This window comes from Barbus barbus (genome assembly GCF_936440315.1).
Source record: "Barbus barbus genome assembly, chromosome: 4".
Lineage (NCBI taxonomy): Eukaryota > Metazoa > Chordata > Actinopteri > Cypriniformes > Cyprinidae > Barbus > Barbus barbus.
Window position 1 is genome coordinate 30,070,949 of NC_136732.1, and position 14,980 is coordinate 30,085,928.

General features: G+C 37.5%; 1 protein-coding gene across 1 annotated transcript in view; it reads right to left on the reverse strand.

Moving 5' to 3' along the window:
• LOC306865144 (voltage-dependent calcium channel gamma-2 subunit-like) overlaps window positions 1–14,980 on the reverse strand; it is a gene marked incomplete at both ends in the record, with an annotated part of 76,768 nt that overhangs the window by 18,667 nt on the left and 43,121 nt on the right. The window contains one exon of the mRNA XM_079409552.1: window positions 8,971–9,054. Within this exon, the coding sequence (XP_079265678.1) occupies window positions 8,971–9,054 (84 nt within the window). The remainder of the gene's footprint in view (window positions 1–8,970; window positions 9,055–14,980) is intronic.

The window sequence follows — 14,980 nt, forward strand, 5'->3', positions numbered from 1 at the left end:
TCTGTGTCGCAGGAGCAGAGGAATGCACACGCATGTGTCATGGTACTGTCGTGAACGCGCATCGAAGACTGACACAGAAGAGAAGAAATTAAGTAATTATTTTTGTATTCTTGTAGCTTCATAACATGTCCATGTCACATGGACTATTTTAACAATGTCCTTACTACCTTTCTGGGTCTGGGAACATTTCAGTTGTGTTTCTCTCTATGCAGGGTCAGTAAATTCTCAGATTTCATCAAAAATGTCTTAATTTGTGTTCCAAAGATGACCGAAGGTCTTATGAGTTTGGTGAAAATTGAAATTGAAAATTGAAAAAGTGAAATTCTCATTCAAACTGCAGAGACGTTTTGAGGCACTTTTTGAGTGGATTTGAATATGTACATATAATTCTAACATTCTGTTTTGATAATGCCAGAGCAGGGGTTTTCAAACTTTAAAAGTGTGTATCTGATATCTGAGATGAACACTTTATATTAGAGCAGCCCCCTAATAGTCGACTAACCGTTAGTCGACCAGCAGAGGCTTGGTCGACCAAAATTATATTAGTCGCAGGAAAAAAAAAATCCACAGGCGAAGTCACGCAATCCATGAAGGACAGATCGTTAACGGCTGGTCTATGGTAGCTACAGTACATCAGGCAGGACATCCAAATGCTCGCCTATCATTCTTTAAATCATCTGAAATATGTAAGTATTAGCAACTTGGCCGTTCAATCTGATGTTAACCTAGAAAAATGTGTGCTATTGAAGTGTCTTTGTGGAGTGTGAAGCTGAACAGTAGCGGTCAATGCGGTCACTGCTCATAAAGATAAGAGTAATACATCTTTAGAATCTGTAAAGACTACATTTATTTGTGTGCACTCACAATAACAACAAAACATGACACTTTTGTTAAATAACGAAAGCTAACAGTAATACTGCCCTGCGGCCCAGTCTCTGCTTCGGTATGTCACAGTACATGTTGGCATTCATGGTTCCCTCAATGAACTGTAGCTCCCCAGTGCCAGCAGCACTCATGCAGCCCCAGACCATGACACTCCCACCACCATGCCTGACTGTAGGCAAGACACACTTGTCTTTGTACTCCTCACCTGGTTGCCGCCACACACGCTTGACACCATCTGAACCAAATAAGTTTATCTTGGTCTCATCAGACCACAGGACATGGTTCCAGTAATCCATGTCCTTAGTCTGCTTGTCTTTAGCAAACTGTTTGCGGGCTTTCTTGTGCATCATCTTTAGAAGAGGCTTCCTTCTGGGACAACAGCCATGCAGACCAATTTGATGCAGTGTGCGGCGTATGGTCTGAGCACTGACAGGCTGACCCCCCACCCCTTCAACCTCTGCAGCAATGCTGACAGCACTCATACGTCTATTTCCCAAACACAACTTCTGGATATGCACGTTTATGAGCACGTGCACTCAACTTCTTTGGTCGACCATGGTGAGGCCTGTTCCGAGTGGAACCTGTCCTGTTAAACTGCTGTATGGTCTTGGCCACCGTGCTGCAGCTCAGTTTCAGGGTCTTGGCAATCTTCTTATAGCCTACGCCATCTTTATGTAGAGCAACAATTCTTTTTTTCAGATCCTCAGAGAGTTCTTTGCCATGAGGTGCCATGTTGAACTTCCAGTGACCAGTATGAGAGAGTGAGAGCGATAACACCAAATTTAACACACATGCTCCCCATTCACACCTGTGACCTTGTAACACTAACGAGTCACATGACACCGGGAAGAGAAAATGGCTAATTGGGCCCAATTTGGACATTTTCACTTAGGGGTGTACTCACTTTTGTAGCCAGCGGTTTAGACATTAATGGCTGTTTATTATTTTGAGGGGACAGCAAATTTACACTGTTATACAAGCTGTACACTCACTACTTTACATTGTAGCAAAGTGCCATTTCTTCAGTGTTGCCACATGAAAAGATGTAATAAAATATTTACAAAAATATGAGGGGTGTACTCACTTCTGTGAGATACTGTATTTATATATCTCTATATATATATATATATATATATATATATATATATATATATATATATATATATATATATATATATATATATATCTCTATCACACACACACACACATTAAGGTCGGTAACTTTTTTATATTTTTGAAAAAATCTTGTATGCTCACCAAGGCTGCACCGTAAAATAAATAAATAAATAAAAAATAATCCATAAAAATAGGGCTGTTAAAGACTATTGTTGAGAAAGCAAATGAAAATCTAATATATTTGCAAATTTGGTGAAGGTCTATGTAAGAAATTTGCATGTTACCTTTAGTAGGTCTAAAAAAAGCAATAAGCCCCAAGAAGCCGTGGTTTACAGTGAATTTATAACAGCAAAGGGTGTTTTAGACTCCACGTGCCTAACAATGCCCCTTAGCTGTTATAAATTCACTGTAAACCATGGCTTTTTGGGGCTTATTGCTTTATTTTACATTGCAAAATTTTTTTTAAATAAAAGCACGACATCCCACATTTAAGGATCAGTGTTTGTTAATTGTGTATTTTAAACAGAAACATGCTAAAGCTAATTGCTAATGCTGTGGCTCCCATTAGCTGGATGAAGGCAAAACAAAACTGTTCCTTCTGTCAGCTGGCTCTCTTTCTCAAAATTTCCCTCTCAGTCCCTCTTATTCCTGCTTTTTCGTACTCCCCTCCCCCTCTCCCAGCGACGTTTGGTCCTCGGTAGCTCTGTGGAAGATTGCAGCTCTGACACGGCATGATCTAAAAACCCACTGGCGCTTCAGAATGCTTCAGCGCTCTTATATAACTGTGTGTGGATGTGTGAACTGCCTGATTCCACTGCCTAGGCTGCACACCCGTGATCACTCCAGCAAAGAGAAGCCTGCCACTGATAGGGCCTGTGCGAATGTGTGTGCGTGCCAGTGTGTTTTGCGCATGCTGTAAATGCATATGCAGATGATGCGCTGTTACTACGTCGTAGATATTTCTTTCATGATAACCCTCTGAGCGTATGCCAGCGGGTGCTTGAGAAGCAGCATGCAATTCCCTCATAATCAAATGTGCATGAATCCATACAGTAATTTTGCATGTAAGTATGCAAATGTTTGGGTCTAAAAATATAGGCATGAATATACATGCACTTTTATGTGCAGCATTAGAACGGATGTGAACGCTGACCTGTTTTTATTTCCCCCGGTTTCCCCTTCATAAGCGCAGTGTGTATTTTCAATCAATTTCAATTCTTTGTTGTATCACTGAATTGTATGACGCTCTCTCTGACATCACTTATGTGTCACTTCACTAATGTGGCTCCTCGGTCGAGGCTCAGATTTCTTACATACTGTAACTGTTTCAACGAGTGGTGGAGATGAGAGCATCCAAACCACAGTGTCTACTAAAGCACATGATACTAGCGTAAATGTGAGGTGTATCTAAAACCCTCCTATTCAGAATTAGTTTGGAAGCTCCAGCCTTTCTTTGTATATTTGCTCATAGGCATACTGTAGATCTCCAATTGTTTGGAAGAGGGTGAACTGTTGAAAATACTTTTTTATGGTGCTTTCCGCATCAGAAGCATATTCCCTTTTGTCTATTGGCTAAGGCAACTTTTTATGGATACTTGCTTTGGTGCCTAATTAGAAATGATAGAAAAATGCTTTAACATGTATTCAGGCTGAATAGCACACTTGTGTACTACTCTTACTATTTCTCCTATTGTGTCGTGTACTGCAGAAGAAGAGTTTAATATAACTCAGTTTTTAAAAATGTTAAAAAATCATGTTTTTTTTATTATGTTTTTATTGTGTTAGTTAGCTGTATTTTTTTTTGTTATTTTTACTTAATCAAAATAACTCAACTGCAGTTATCTGTTTTTGCAAATGAACTTTTCAAATATTGCTGGATCTTATGACAAATTGCTTGTGATGTTTCTCATTTGTATGTCACTTTGGATAAAAGTGTCTACTAAATGTAAATGTAAATATTGCAGAATCAGTAAGAGTAGTGTGGCAGTGCGCTATTCCAAATTCAGCCTTAGTCTTAAATCAGGTAATTATTCAAATAAATCAGGAGTATGGTAATTATTAAAGGATAGTTCACCCAAAAATGAAAATTGTGTCATTGATTACGCACTCTCATGACGTCCCAAACCCGTAAGACCTTTGTTCATCTTCGGAACACAAATTAAGATATTTTTGATGAAATCTGAGAGCTTTCTGACCCTGCATAGACAGCAACGCAACTGAAATGTTTTATGGCCCAGAAAGGTAGTATAGACATTGTTATAATAGTCCATGTGACATCAATGGTTCAACTGTAATGTAAAGCTACGAAGTTGCGATGCGGTCTATGGAGGGTCAGAAAACTCTCAGATTTCCTCAAAAATATCTTAATTTATGTTCTGAAGATGAATAAAGGTCTTACGGGTTTGGAACGAAATGAGTGTGAACAATTAATGACAGCATTTTCATTTTTTAGTGAACTATCCCTTTAATGTCTTTAAAAATGACATATCATATCATATTGCAAAAACTAAAAATGACCAAATTTAACATTTTCCTTTGTGTGTTCAGTTAGGAAGGTTAAGTTAGTAAGCTAACAGCTTATTCTATGTGTGTAGTATAGCGCTAACTGAATATCCTAAACGATAACATGATATTTTGCTTACATTTTTAATTTTTTGAACAGGCATAGAGAGAAGAGCATAGGATCTTGCATGACACTGTAAAATTAAGTATTTAGTTAAAGGGTTCCTGTAAGGCATATACAGTAGATGATATTGGACATTTATTTTATGTGCTGAGTGCAAGCTTAAAATAAATAAAAATGAATAAATAACCCACGCAAATATGAATGAAATCAATAACTGCGTCAATCAAATATCTTCATTGCATCACACCATATAAATAAACATCAGCATTTGAACTGAATGTCAACATATCATTCAATAGTTTGAGGTGAGTACTTTTTTGAAAGAATGAAAATAATTTTATTCAGCAAAGATATATTAAATTGATCAAAAGTGACAGTACAGACATTTACAATGTTACACAAATTTCTATTTCAAATACATGATGTCTTTTAAAAATTCTATTTATGAAAGAATCCATATTACATAAAGGTTTTCACAAAAATATTTAGAAACACAGCTGTTTTGAACTTTGATGATAAGAAATGTTTCTTGAGCATATTAGAATTAGAATGAGCATATATCAACATAAGAATGATTTCTGAAGGATCACGTGACACCGAAGACTGGAGTAATGATGCTGAAAACAGTTTTGACATCACAGGAATAAATTACATTTTATAATAATAAGTAATAATAATAATAATAATAATAACAGAAAACAGTTATTTTAAATTGTAATATTTTAAATATTACTGTATTTTTAATCATTAGAGACTTCTTTCAAAAACAATAAAGTCTTACAGACCCCAAACTTTTGAACAGTAGTGTAGATAACCACTTTGCAGGCCTATATTAACAAACTCTCTTTATTACAACACACTCTTTCTACAAGTAATATAAATGCTAAAATTCAGCTAGACAGTTCTCGCAGCAATGCATATAGGCTATCCTTGAGTGACTGCACTGCTCTTGAAGGATTCAGAACAACTTGGTATTAAGGTTAGCTTCAACACCTATTTTTCACTCATAATGTACTGTTAAAAATGAGAAAACATTCATTTATTTATTGATGCATGACATCCTGTTGAAACCTATGCCGCTGTATCTTCTCACTCCGTTGATCTCCCATCACTCTACTTTAACCCACAGTTGGGTACTACAGAACAGATGTCTGAGAGGATAAGATGTGCAAGGAGAAGAGAAGTAGGAAGAAGAAGAGAGAAAGTGAGAGAGACAGAAAGCTGACCTATATAAGAAAGAGGCTGAAATATTTATGGAAGTGAGTGTCCTAATTCACAAGCCACTGGGAGCGTTGCGGCCTATTCGTCCAATTGCAGCTAAGGAAAAGGACAAACACACATATGCATTCATATACGTGCTCACACACACTTAGAGAGCACGAGGTCTACAGTAGTTCTCTGTCCCGTGTCGTTTTGATCACTCCTGGTCCACTAGTCCCAATGTGGGAGCCTTTTTCTGGGTGTCGTTCTTTAAACTTGTTATCATAACTGTTTTTATTGCTGCATATGGGACAGCACAAGTGCTCAAAGCACCAAGACTCACTGGCAAGGCTTTATCTGTGGATTTTGCATGCAATGTGACCGGCTCGGCACCCACCTGGCAGCCCAAAGCGTAAGTCACGCTTGGAAAGATCCGACTCAGACGTGCAGACTGAGGCCTGGGCGCTCAGAAAGCGAATGCATTATTACGACAGTGTCAATTAAGGATGAACCGTAATGGGGTCAATGCTGCCGCATAACTGCATAACCTGCGCTGTTTAACTGCATGAGCTATAATCACAGGCTCAGTGAAGAGTCAATTACAGCAGGTCAGCCACCTGTTTGGGGTGATGCATGAAGCTTCGATATTGAAGAAGGATCTGTACTGGGATAATTGTATGGTCTTTTATCTGATATCATCATCTTACCAATGGGTGCTTGGTTAAGTAGGTTAAACGGTTCTGACTGGATGGGCAAACGCTGTGAAGGATAAGCCTGATTCCTTAGATGTGATTCTAAGGCTTTTGGCTGAACGTAACATTCTGACAAGTTGTTGTTATTATTATTATTGATAAATGTTACAGTCTGAGCTAATTTAAATAAAAATGTTGTGTTGTATGCTGATTTGGATCAGCGAGTGGTCATTCAGTGAGACAGAGCACAAGAAAATAGTACAAAGTGCAGGTATATCAAGCTTTTAACTGACACAGCATTTCAAAAACAACAGCCATGTTTAGTTATTCATTGTCCGTGTTTTAGTTTGTTGTTACAGAGTGACTTACACATTCTGCATAAAGTTTACTTTAATGTGCATTTTAACTATGATTAGATTATTCAAAATAGTTATATCTTTGTTTTTTTTTCAGAAATTGCTAACTTGTTAGTCCAATGCTATTTAGACTACCATTCAAAAGTTTGTGATTAGTATGATTTATTTTTTGCAGAAATTAACACTTAAATTGATCAAAAGTCTTTTAAATTGTCACAAAATAATCTTTTTAACTTTATAAACCTAAAAATATGTATCAGGGTTTTCACAAAAATACTGAGCAGCACAACTGTTTTCAACATTAATTATAATAATAAGAAGAAATATTTCTTGAGCAGCAATATTAGAATGATTTCTGAAGGATCATGTGACACTAAAGACTGGAGTAATGATGCTGAAAATTCAGCTTTGTATCACAGGAATAAATTATATATTAAACTGTAATAATATTTCAGAATATTGCTGTTTTTAATGGTATTTTTGATCAAATAAATGGTGAGTGTAAGAGACTAAAGCATTTAAAAAATCTTACTAAAGCAAACTTCTGAACAGTATGTTTTATTCAAAAACATTTAGTATTTTTTGTCTTCATTATTGCTTGTCAGTAATTTCACTGATCACATTAACTCTGCTTTAGTAAGTTTTCAAACAATCCAAAAACAGGATGTACCCTATATAAATGGACCCTTAGGCCAATTTTCATTCTCTCTCCAGTAGTCTGCCATTGTTTTCCTGCACAACGCTTCCAGAATCTTTAATTACTCTTGGTTGTTACCATGTTGTGTCTGGTCAATTCAGGCCCTTGTTTTGATGACAGTAACTGATAGTCCTGCTTGTGAGTTTAGGATTGATGCATGTGGCTTGTTTGACACTCACTTCCCGGGTCTGCTTGCGCAGACGAAAAAAGAGTGGAAATCAATGCTCTGTGTTTACGAGGGAGCCAGTGTACAGTAATCAGGCCTAGTTGAGCCGTACTGTACGAGCTAGAGAGTCTGCCGCTGCTGAAAGTCTAAACAGAGTGAGGAAACATTCACACTCTCCCGCAGAGACAACAGACCATCCTTGCACGGCTGAACAGCAAGGGAAAACCAAAGATAGGTGGAACAAAGTTAAAAACTAGGAGATTACTTGAAGCACAGCTTTATTGAATGAATTTTTTTAATGATTTTTTGCATTCTCTCCTTTTTTTGAGAAAATCGGCTGCATTTTCTGAAAACAATTTACAGTAAAAATGTGTTATAAGATCTCATTCTTTCTTTTTCTTCTATTTTTCAACTGTTGATTAAATATTTATAGTACATTTTTCACTACAAAATAAAGAATATATGTTTATAAACAGCAGTTATAGTACTACATTTTTATTGGTAGTTGAAATCTAAAAAAATTAATGTATAGCTAATATAATTTTTTAGCATTTTTAATTATTATTACAATTTTAATATTTAATATTTTAATATTAAGAATAATTATTAATTTAAACAGTGGTTAGAGTATTACATTCCTATTTGTAAATGAAAGCTAAAATAATCCACAATATTTCATATTTTTCATTATTAATAACATTTTAATTATTTATTACACAGCAAATATTTTTTCAGAGTACTACAATCTTATTGGTTGCTAAAAGAATCCACAATATTTTATGACAAAATGAACAAGTTCAACAAGATAAATGGTGCTTAATGGTGCTTTAGTTTACGTTTTTAATTAGAAAATAACAAAAAATAACTATTTTTTTAAACGGTGGTTATAGTACTACATTCTTATTTGTTACTGAAAGGTGAAACTATCTAGCATATTTCATATTTTTATTTCAATAATAAAACAATTGTAATATTTTATTTAATTATTAGCAAACAATACGTATAACTTTGCAAATAATGGGAAATCTGCAGTTCTGCGGGCCTGGTAATAACCTTCTTTTTCAAAGATTGTACATGTAGGTTAATTTTTTTTCCCTTTTGTTTCAGCAGTAACAGCACTTGTGCAAAAATAGCATATCTGGTACTACTTAAAATGCCTCACAGATTGAACGAGAAAGAACAAGATGGTGAGAACATGAATACTGTCACAGAAACACTAAGGAGGCACTCACGTAAGAAGTACTCTGAGGCATCTGCTTCATAATCTGTGTCTTCTGGAAAGTGATCTATCTGCTTACACAATCCTTTGAAGTTTCCTGTAACAGAGAAACATAGTTGCAGAGTTAGGTTTGCGAATTCAAACACCACCTTTCCACATTCTTCTCAACAGCGTTTCTGAATGGCTTTACGCTTGCGTTTAGACCCAGCGCACATGCACTCGGGTTGGGCCCGACTGCTCAAGCGAGCTCAAGGATGCGGCTGAGAGCAGAGGCCTGTCGCGAGGCAGCTCCAGCAGCAGGTGGCAGCTTGTAAACAAGAGCAGCACAGCTGATGAAGACCTGAAGCTGCTCCAGCCGCTGTGCTATGGGACGCTCATCTCCTAATATTCTTTCATTAGGCGTACTGGCATTCCAGCGCCCAGGTTCAGACACTTCTTGGCCTGCTCAGTGAGGAACCAGCCGTCTCTGAGCACTGCTCTGGCCTGTAGCATATAACAGGCCAGTCAAGGTGAACTGGAGATGTGGGCCCGCAAACAGCAGCTATTACCGCAGCCTTTGATGTGTGTGGACATAAACAACGGGCACGGCACCAGGAACGCAGTGCCAAGCTTATGAAGTTGTTCATCCCTCCCCCCGTTACCTCTCCGCTCTCCCTCCTTCATCTCCCACTCTCTCTTTCCCATCCTCCCATGTGTTTCTCTAATGATTTAATCAGTTTTTTTCTTCTTCATGGTGCCAGGTGTTGCTGGGGATATTTTGGCTGGGAGGCAGAACATTAGTGGCGTGCTTGTGGAGATGAGATGAGAGTAGAGGCCTGTCAAAGACGCTTTCATGTAGGAGACAGATTTACACTAGTCTCTCTGCTCCATACAGTCTGTTTCACTAGGCTTTCAGGTCGAGAAGAAAGATAGCAGGTTGAGCAGTACCTTCTGCTTTCGCAGGGTTACTATATTAGGGGTCGAGGGTTTTTTTCTAGCTGTCATTTTTAGTTTCTGTTTTGGTTTTCAAGATGACAGCTTTTACTTAAAGAGAATGCATTTTAAAAGAATACTTAGAGGTGAAGTGTGCAATTTCTGTGCCAAGCATAATGACTGTAGTCAAAACAATCAGATCTGTAATACCTGGAGAGAGCTATCTGTTAGCATTCCTGTTCATTTCAATGGCTGCTTATTAACTGGAGTGCATGATTTAAAATGTGCAAAAACAATTGCGTCCAGAACTGAGGAGGCATGAGCAATCCCTTGAGTTGTAAAATGTCATGTGACTAATCACACTAGGACTGAAAAATAACTTCATGGCAATGCTGATTGGCTGATGGCACTACAAGAATATGCACACAATCACACATCAGAAACGCTTAACTAGTGACTGTCCTGAGTGGTGGTGGTGTTGTTTTTGAGAGTCCTTCAAAAAGAATTGGTCACTGGTAAAACACTGACTTTATTATAATGAAATAATTGTGATCTATTTTGTTAGAATACATAGCTACTTTTCAGTAGCATTCAATGCAATGCAGTAAGAGAACATGTAAGCCAGTTTGTTCTTTTCCTTTTTGACTCAAAAGCCGCCCAATAGCTAAAACAATTTCCCTAGGCTATATAAGGTAAGACATTTCCTTCAGTATTTCTGCTATAATTATGTGAAAACTGCCAAACTGCTCTTTTTTTGTGTGTTTTTTTCAGTTTGGCAGAATAGATATTGGAATTTTGGCAATTGAGGTTATTTTCATTTATGAATAGCAATATAAATGTAATTTATAAATCATTTAATTTATAAATAGCTAATTTATTTGAATTAGTAATGAATTTAGTAATTAATTATTTTAAAAATGTATACATCATTCTGCAGGCCCCTTGGAAGTTAACTGAGGCCCCCTCGTGAACCTCTGCCTCCTCACTGATTTAAGCATCTTTCTTTTGTGTTCCAGAGAATAAAGAAACTCATACCGGTTTGGAAGTATGTAATGAATTCAAGAAAATGACAACAGAATGATCATTTTCAGGTGAACTATCCCTTTAACTGTCCCGTCTCAGGAGTCTCAATGTAAAAAGCTGAAAAGGTTTGCTGATAGATTTTTATAGCAGTACCAGCCTTTTACTCTGTTGAATTTGTCAGTTATTGCATTTTACGCAGCTCAAAGCGATTTGAGGTTGACTTTAATGCAATAAATGAATAATATGCATGCTCAAATATAGTAAATGGCATTATGGTTAGACTGATTCAAGGCTTTAGTCTGGGGTTCTGTGGGAAGCCCAACACAAACACAGTGTTGTGTGAGACACCGCTTAAACATCTGAAGATCAGATATGCAAGTGCTGAGTGTGTATGTTTGTGTATTTGTGATGTTTATTGCTCTGCTTCACCTTCCTGTGCTTTGGCTCACAATCTAACATTGCACATTGATTTCTATCAGTGAGCTCTGCGGCAATTAGCTGGAGCAGGAGTGGGAGAAAGGAGAGAGAGAGAGAGAGAAGGTGAAGATGAAAGGGAAGAACAGAACAGAGAAGGAAGAACCGAACAAAGATTACAAACATAAAATGAAAGGGAAAAGGTATCCTTGAGGTAAAACAGAGAATAAGATTCAGCGCGTACTGATACTGTAAACAGCTATATCTCAAAAGTACAAATCTTCTCATGTCTGCAATGTTATGTACTATAGGCTCTTTGTGTCAAAATACATATAATAATATAGTTTTAGTATCTTCAAATTTCATTTCTTTAATATCAGAAGATAAACATGAAAATATGACTGTCAATCACAGTTTTAAAATATTTTCATCTTTTCTAATTCAGCTATGCTTATGTCTTTCACATATAGACAAATGTTCACTTCCAAAAGTTGTTTTGACTTGTTTTCCAGTACTTGAATCACGTTTCCTAAATCAAGATATCTTTGAGAACCAAAATGACAGAAGATCTTGTATTGTGTACAATTTTAAGCTTAAAGGGTTACTCCACCCCAAAATGACAATTTTGTCATCAATCACTTACCCCATGTCGTTCCAAACCCGTAAAAGCTTTGTTCGTCTTCGGAACACAATTTAAGATATTTTGGATGAAAACCGGGAGGCTTGTGACTCTCCCATTGACTGCCAAGCAAATAACACTGTCAAGGCCCAGAAAGCTAGGAAAGTTATCGTCAAAATAGTCCATCTGCCATCAGTGGTTCAATCTGAATTTTATGAAGCGACGAGAATACTTTTTGTACGCAAAGAATATAAAAATTACGACTTTTTTCAACAATTCATCTCCTCTGCGTCTCCTCAGAGTCACCGTAGCACCATTTTGGAGAGTATCCGCTGGACGCAAGCAGCGTACGCTCTTCTGTGTCAGCCGCACCACACGGATATGTTTTCTACGTTTATTTACACTTTTATTTGAAATTTGAATTGTGTTCAGAAGATGAACGAAGCTTTTACGGGTTTGGAACGACATGGGGGTAAGTTATTAAAAACAATATATTTGCTATTTGCCTGGTGCAATTAATATTGCATGCTGAAAACTGTTTTGTGCATGTTTACTGATTATTGTAGCAGTTACTGATCAAATAATTATCAAATGGACATATATGCAGACGTGCAATACAGTCAAGCACACTTGACATTTTCAAGACCTAATTCAGATGCCTTAACATTAGATAAAAACAGTTTAAACTCATTGTAGAATGACAGAGCCTTACTTTTCTAGGCCTAAATCTCTATCTATCTATGCATCTATCCATCTATCTATACCAACCCCTATCAAATGGAGGACAGCCATGCTTTAGCATGTATTTCAAAGACTTCATGAAGACTCCATAAAATGATACCGACATCACAGTCATGAATTAAACGTCTATCACTTGCAAAGTTGAATCTGTTCACCTTCCTGTACTAAGGGCTCAAGAAGCCCATGATCTGCATCACAGATATAGGGACAGATTCCTTCTTATTTAATCACTATAATGGCTGAGAGGGGTCGTCGTACCCATCCCATCTCGTGACGTGTAGATGAGCTATGCATTGCCCTCCTGCTTCAGTTCCTCATAAAGCATGCAATTATCATTATGCTTAAAGGGAGGGGGTCAGGAATGAAGAGAAAGAGAGAGAGGGATTGGTATGGAGGGAAGACAGCAAATTTATGAGTGCTTGTGTGGCAGAAACCCCCGGTCAGCCCACGCACCAGGCTTTCCCAGTCACCATCAGTCGATGAACCTCCATCTCTTGTGTTCTCCATTTCCTAGCTATTTCTCTCTGTTCACGTCAGTGGATATTCGGTTTCCATAGACACTGCCTGAGAACTGAGGCTGTTTGGGTACAATCACAAGTATGTGGGCGTTTCTTCAACTACATGCACTTTTATGTCCCAGAGGTGGATTTTCATCAAAATATCAGATTTCTTATGGCAGTAACCGTCTTGAAAACTTTAGCATGCATTTATTTTCTATTATTCTTTACATTTATTTTATATATAGAAATTATTTATTTTATGAAAAGCACTACATCAATATATTTTTAATGCTATGATGATCTAAACAAAAGTATTTCCAATACTGTGAAAATATTATATAGTGTATTCAGAATATATGAGATGCTAGCCATGAAAAGAACCTTAGCAAGAAAAAACCTTTGCCATTGAAGTCCAAAATCTAAAACAACCACATCAAAATTTTACAAAAAAATGACGAAAATGTGAACATCTCCTTTGATGCACACACATGTCCATTGTTGGATATTGACAGTGGACAAATTGAACTAGTGAGGGCGCAAAAATGTTTTAAGGGATCACAGGTCCAAAAGTTGAAAGAAAAAGTCAAAGCTGAAAAAAACCTACAAATAAATGAAATTAGTTTTAAATGTCAAAAAAGAGATGAACCCTGTTTTTTGAGAGATTATGCATTTTATTAATGAATGCAGTTGATGTTGAGATGTGAAGTCAGTTCCTGCACACTCTCCCTACAGCAATGTTTTCATTCTGTGCTTAAGCCATTGGAGCATTTACGCACCTTCCCCCTGGTCTTCTCTCATCCGTCTCTCTGAGTAAGTGCTGGATTGTAAGGCTGTGCTGCGTGGGATTTACTGCTGGTTAAAGTGGGACAATTTCTCCCTGCTGAAACTCCTCGCTATTCATCTCTTTACTTTTTCCTCCCCCTTTCTCTCAAGTATGCTCATTTAATTCAAAACAAGCCCCGAGTTCAATTCAGTTCAAAATGAAGGTTTATAGATTGCTTAAAAATATTTAGTTTGGTGAAATGGCAATTGCCAATGTGGCCATTGATAGGCAGTTTTGCAAGTCTGGTATGACCTAGTATGACCAACACTAACCAGTATAAACTAGATTTAAGATGGTGTTTTCAGCAGGACGTCATTCTCCATTTTTATTCCTTTCCAGCTTAGAGATGAATGACCGCTGAAAAACCATAAAGCTCATTGCCCAACGATGGCAGATTACTGCATGGAAAAAAATGTGATTTTTACTTTAATTGTAATCTTTATCTTCCCATGCTTTTCCCTTCCGCACAATTTCCATTCAGTGTGAAAGATTACAGAAGGATTATTAAAGATAATTGGAAGCATTCTCCTGCAGTCCTCCTCCCTTCTCATCTCCACCCTTCATGCAGCTCATTAGATATCTGAAGTCACCTTCCCTATTAAGTCAGTGTCACTACACAGCCCCTCTCACTCACTTTGTGAGCGTGTATGGTCGGAAATGGTCGGAAAAGCTGCGTAATGGTCGGAAAACAATAACTGACCCCTTTCACAGCTCTTTTTCTCCATTGCTGGAGAACGATATTTACACAGTCCCTCGCCTGTCACCGACCCCTCTGCAGCCGCTGTCCTATCATCGTCTGCTCAACTAAAGACAGGCATGCAGAAGAGCCGCCCACATGCTGCTCCCCTTGAACAGTGATGTCATCCCTTCAGCTCAAGAGAAAATCAATGCCATTGCCCACACAGTTAAAGACAGAGCTGAAGAGGGTTCGTGTGTATGTATTTGATGTGTTTGTGTGTGTAGGGGGTGTCAATCAGCTCAGTTCAGCTCG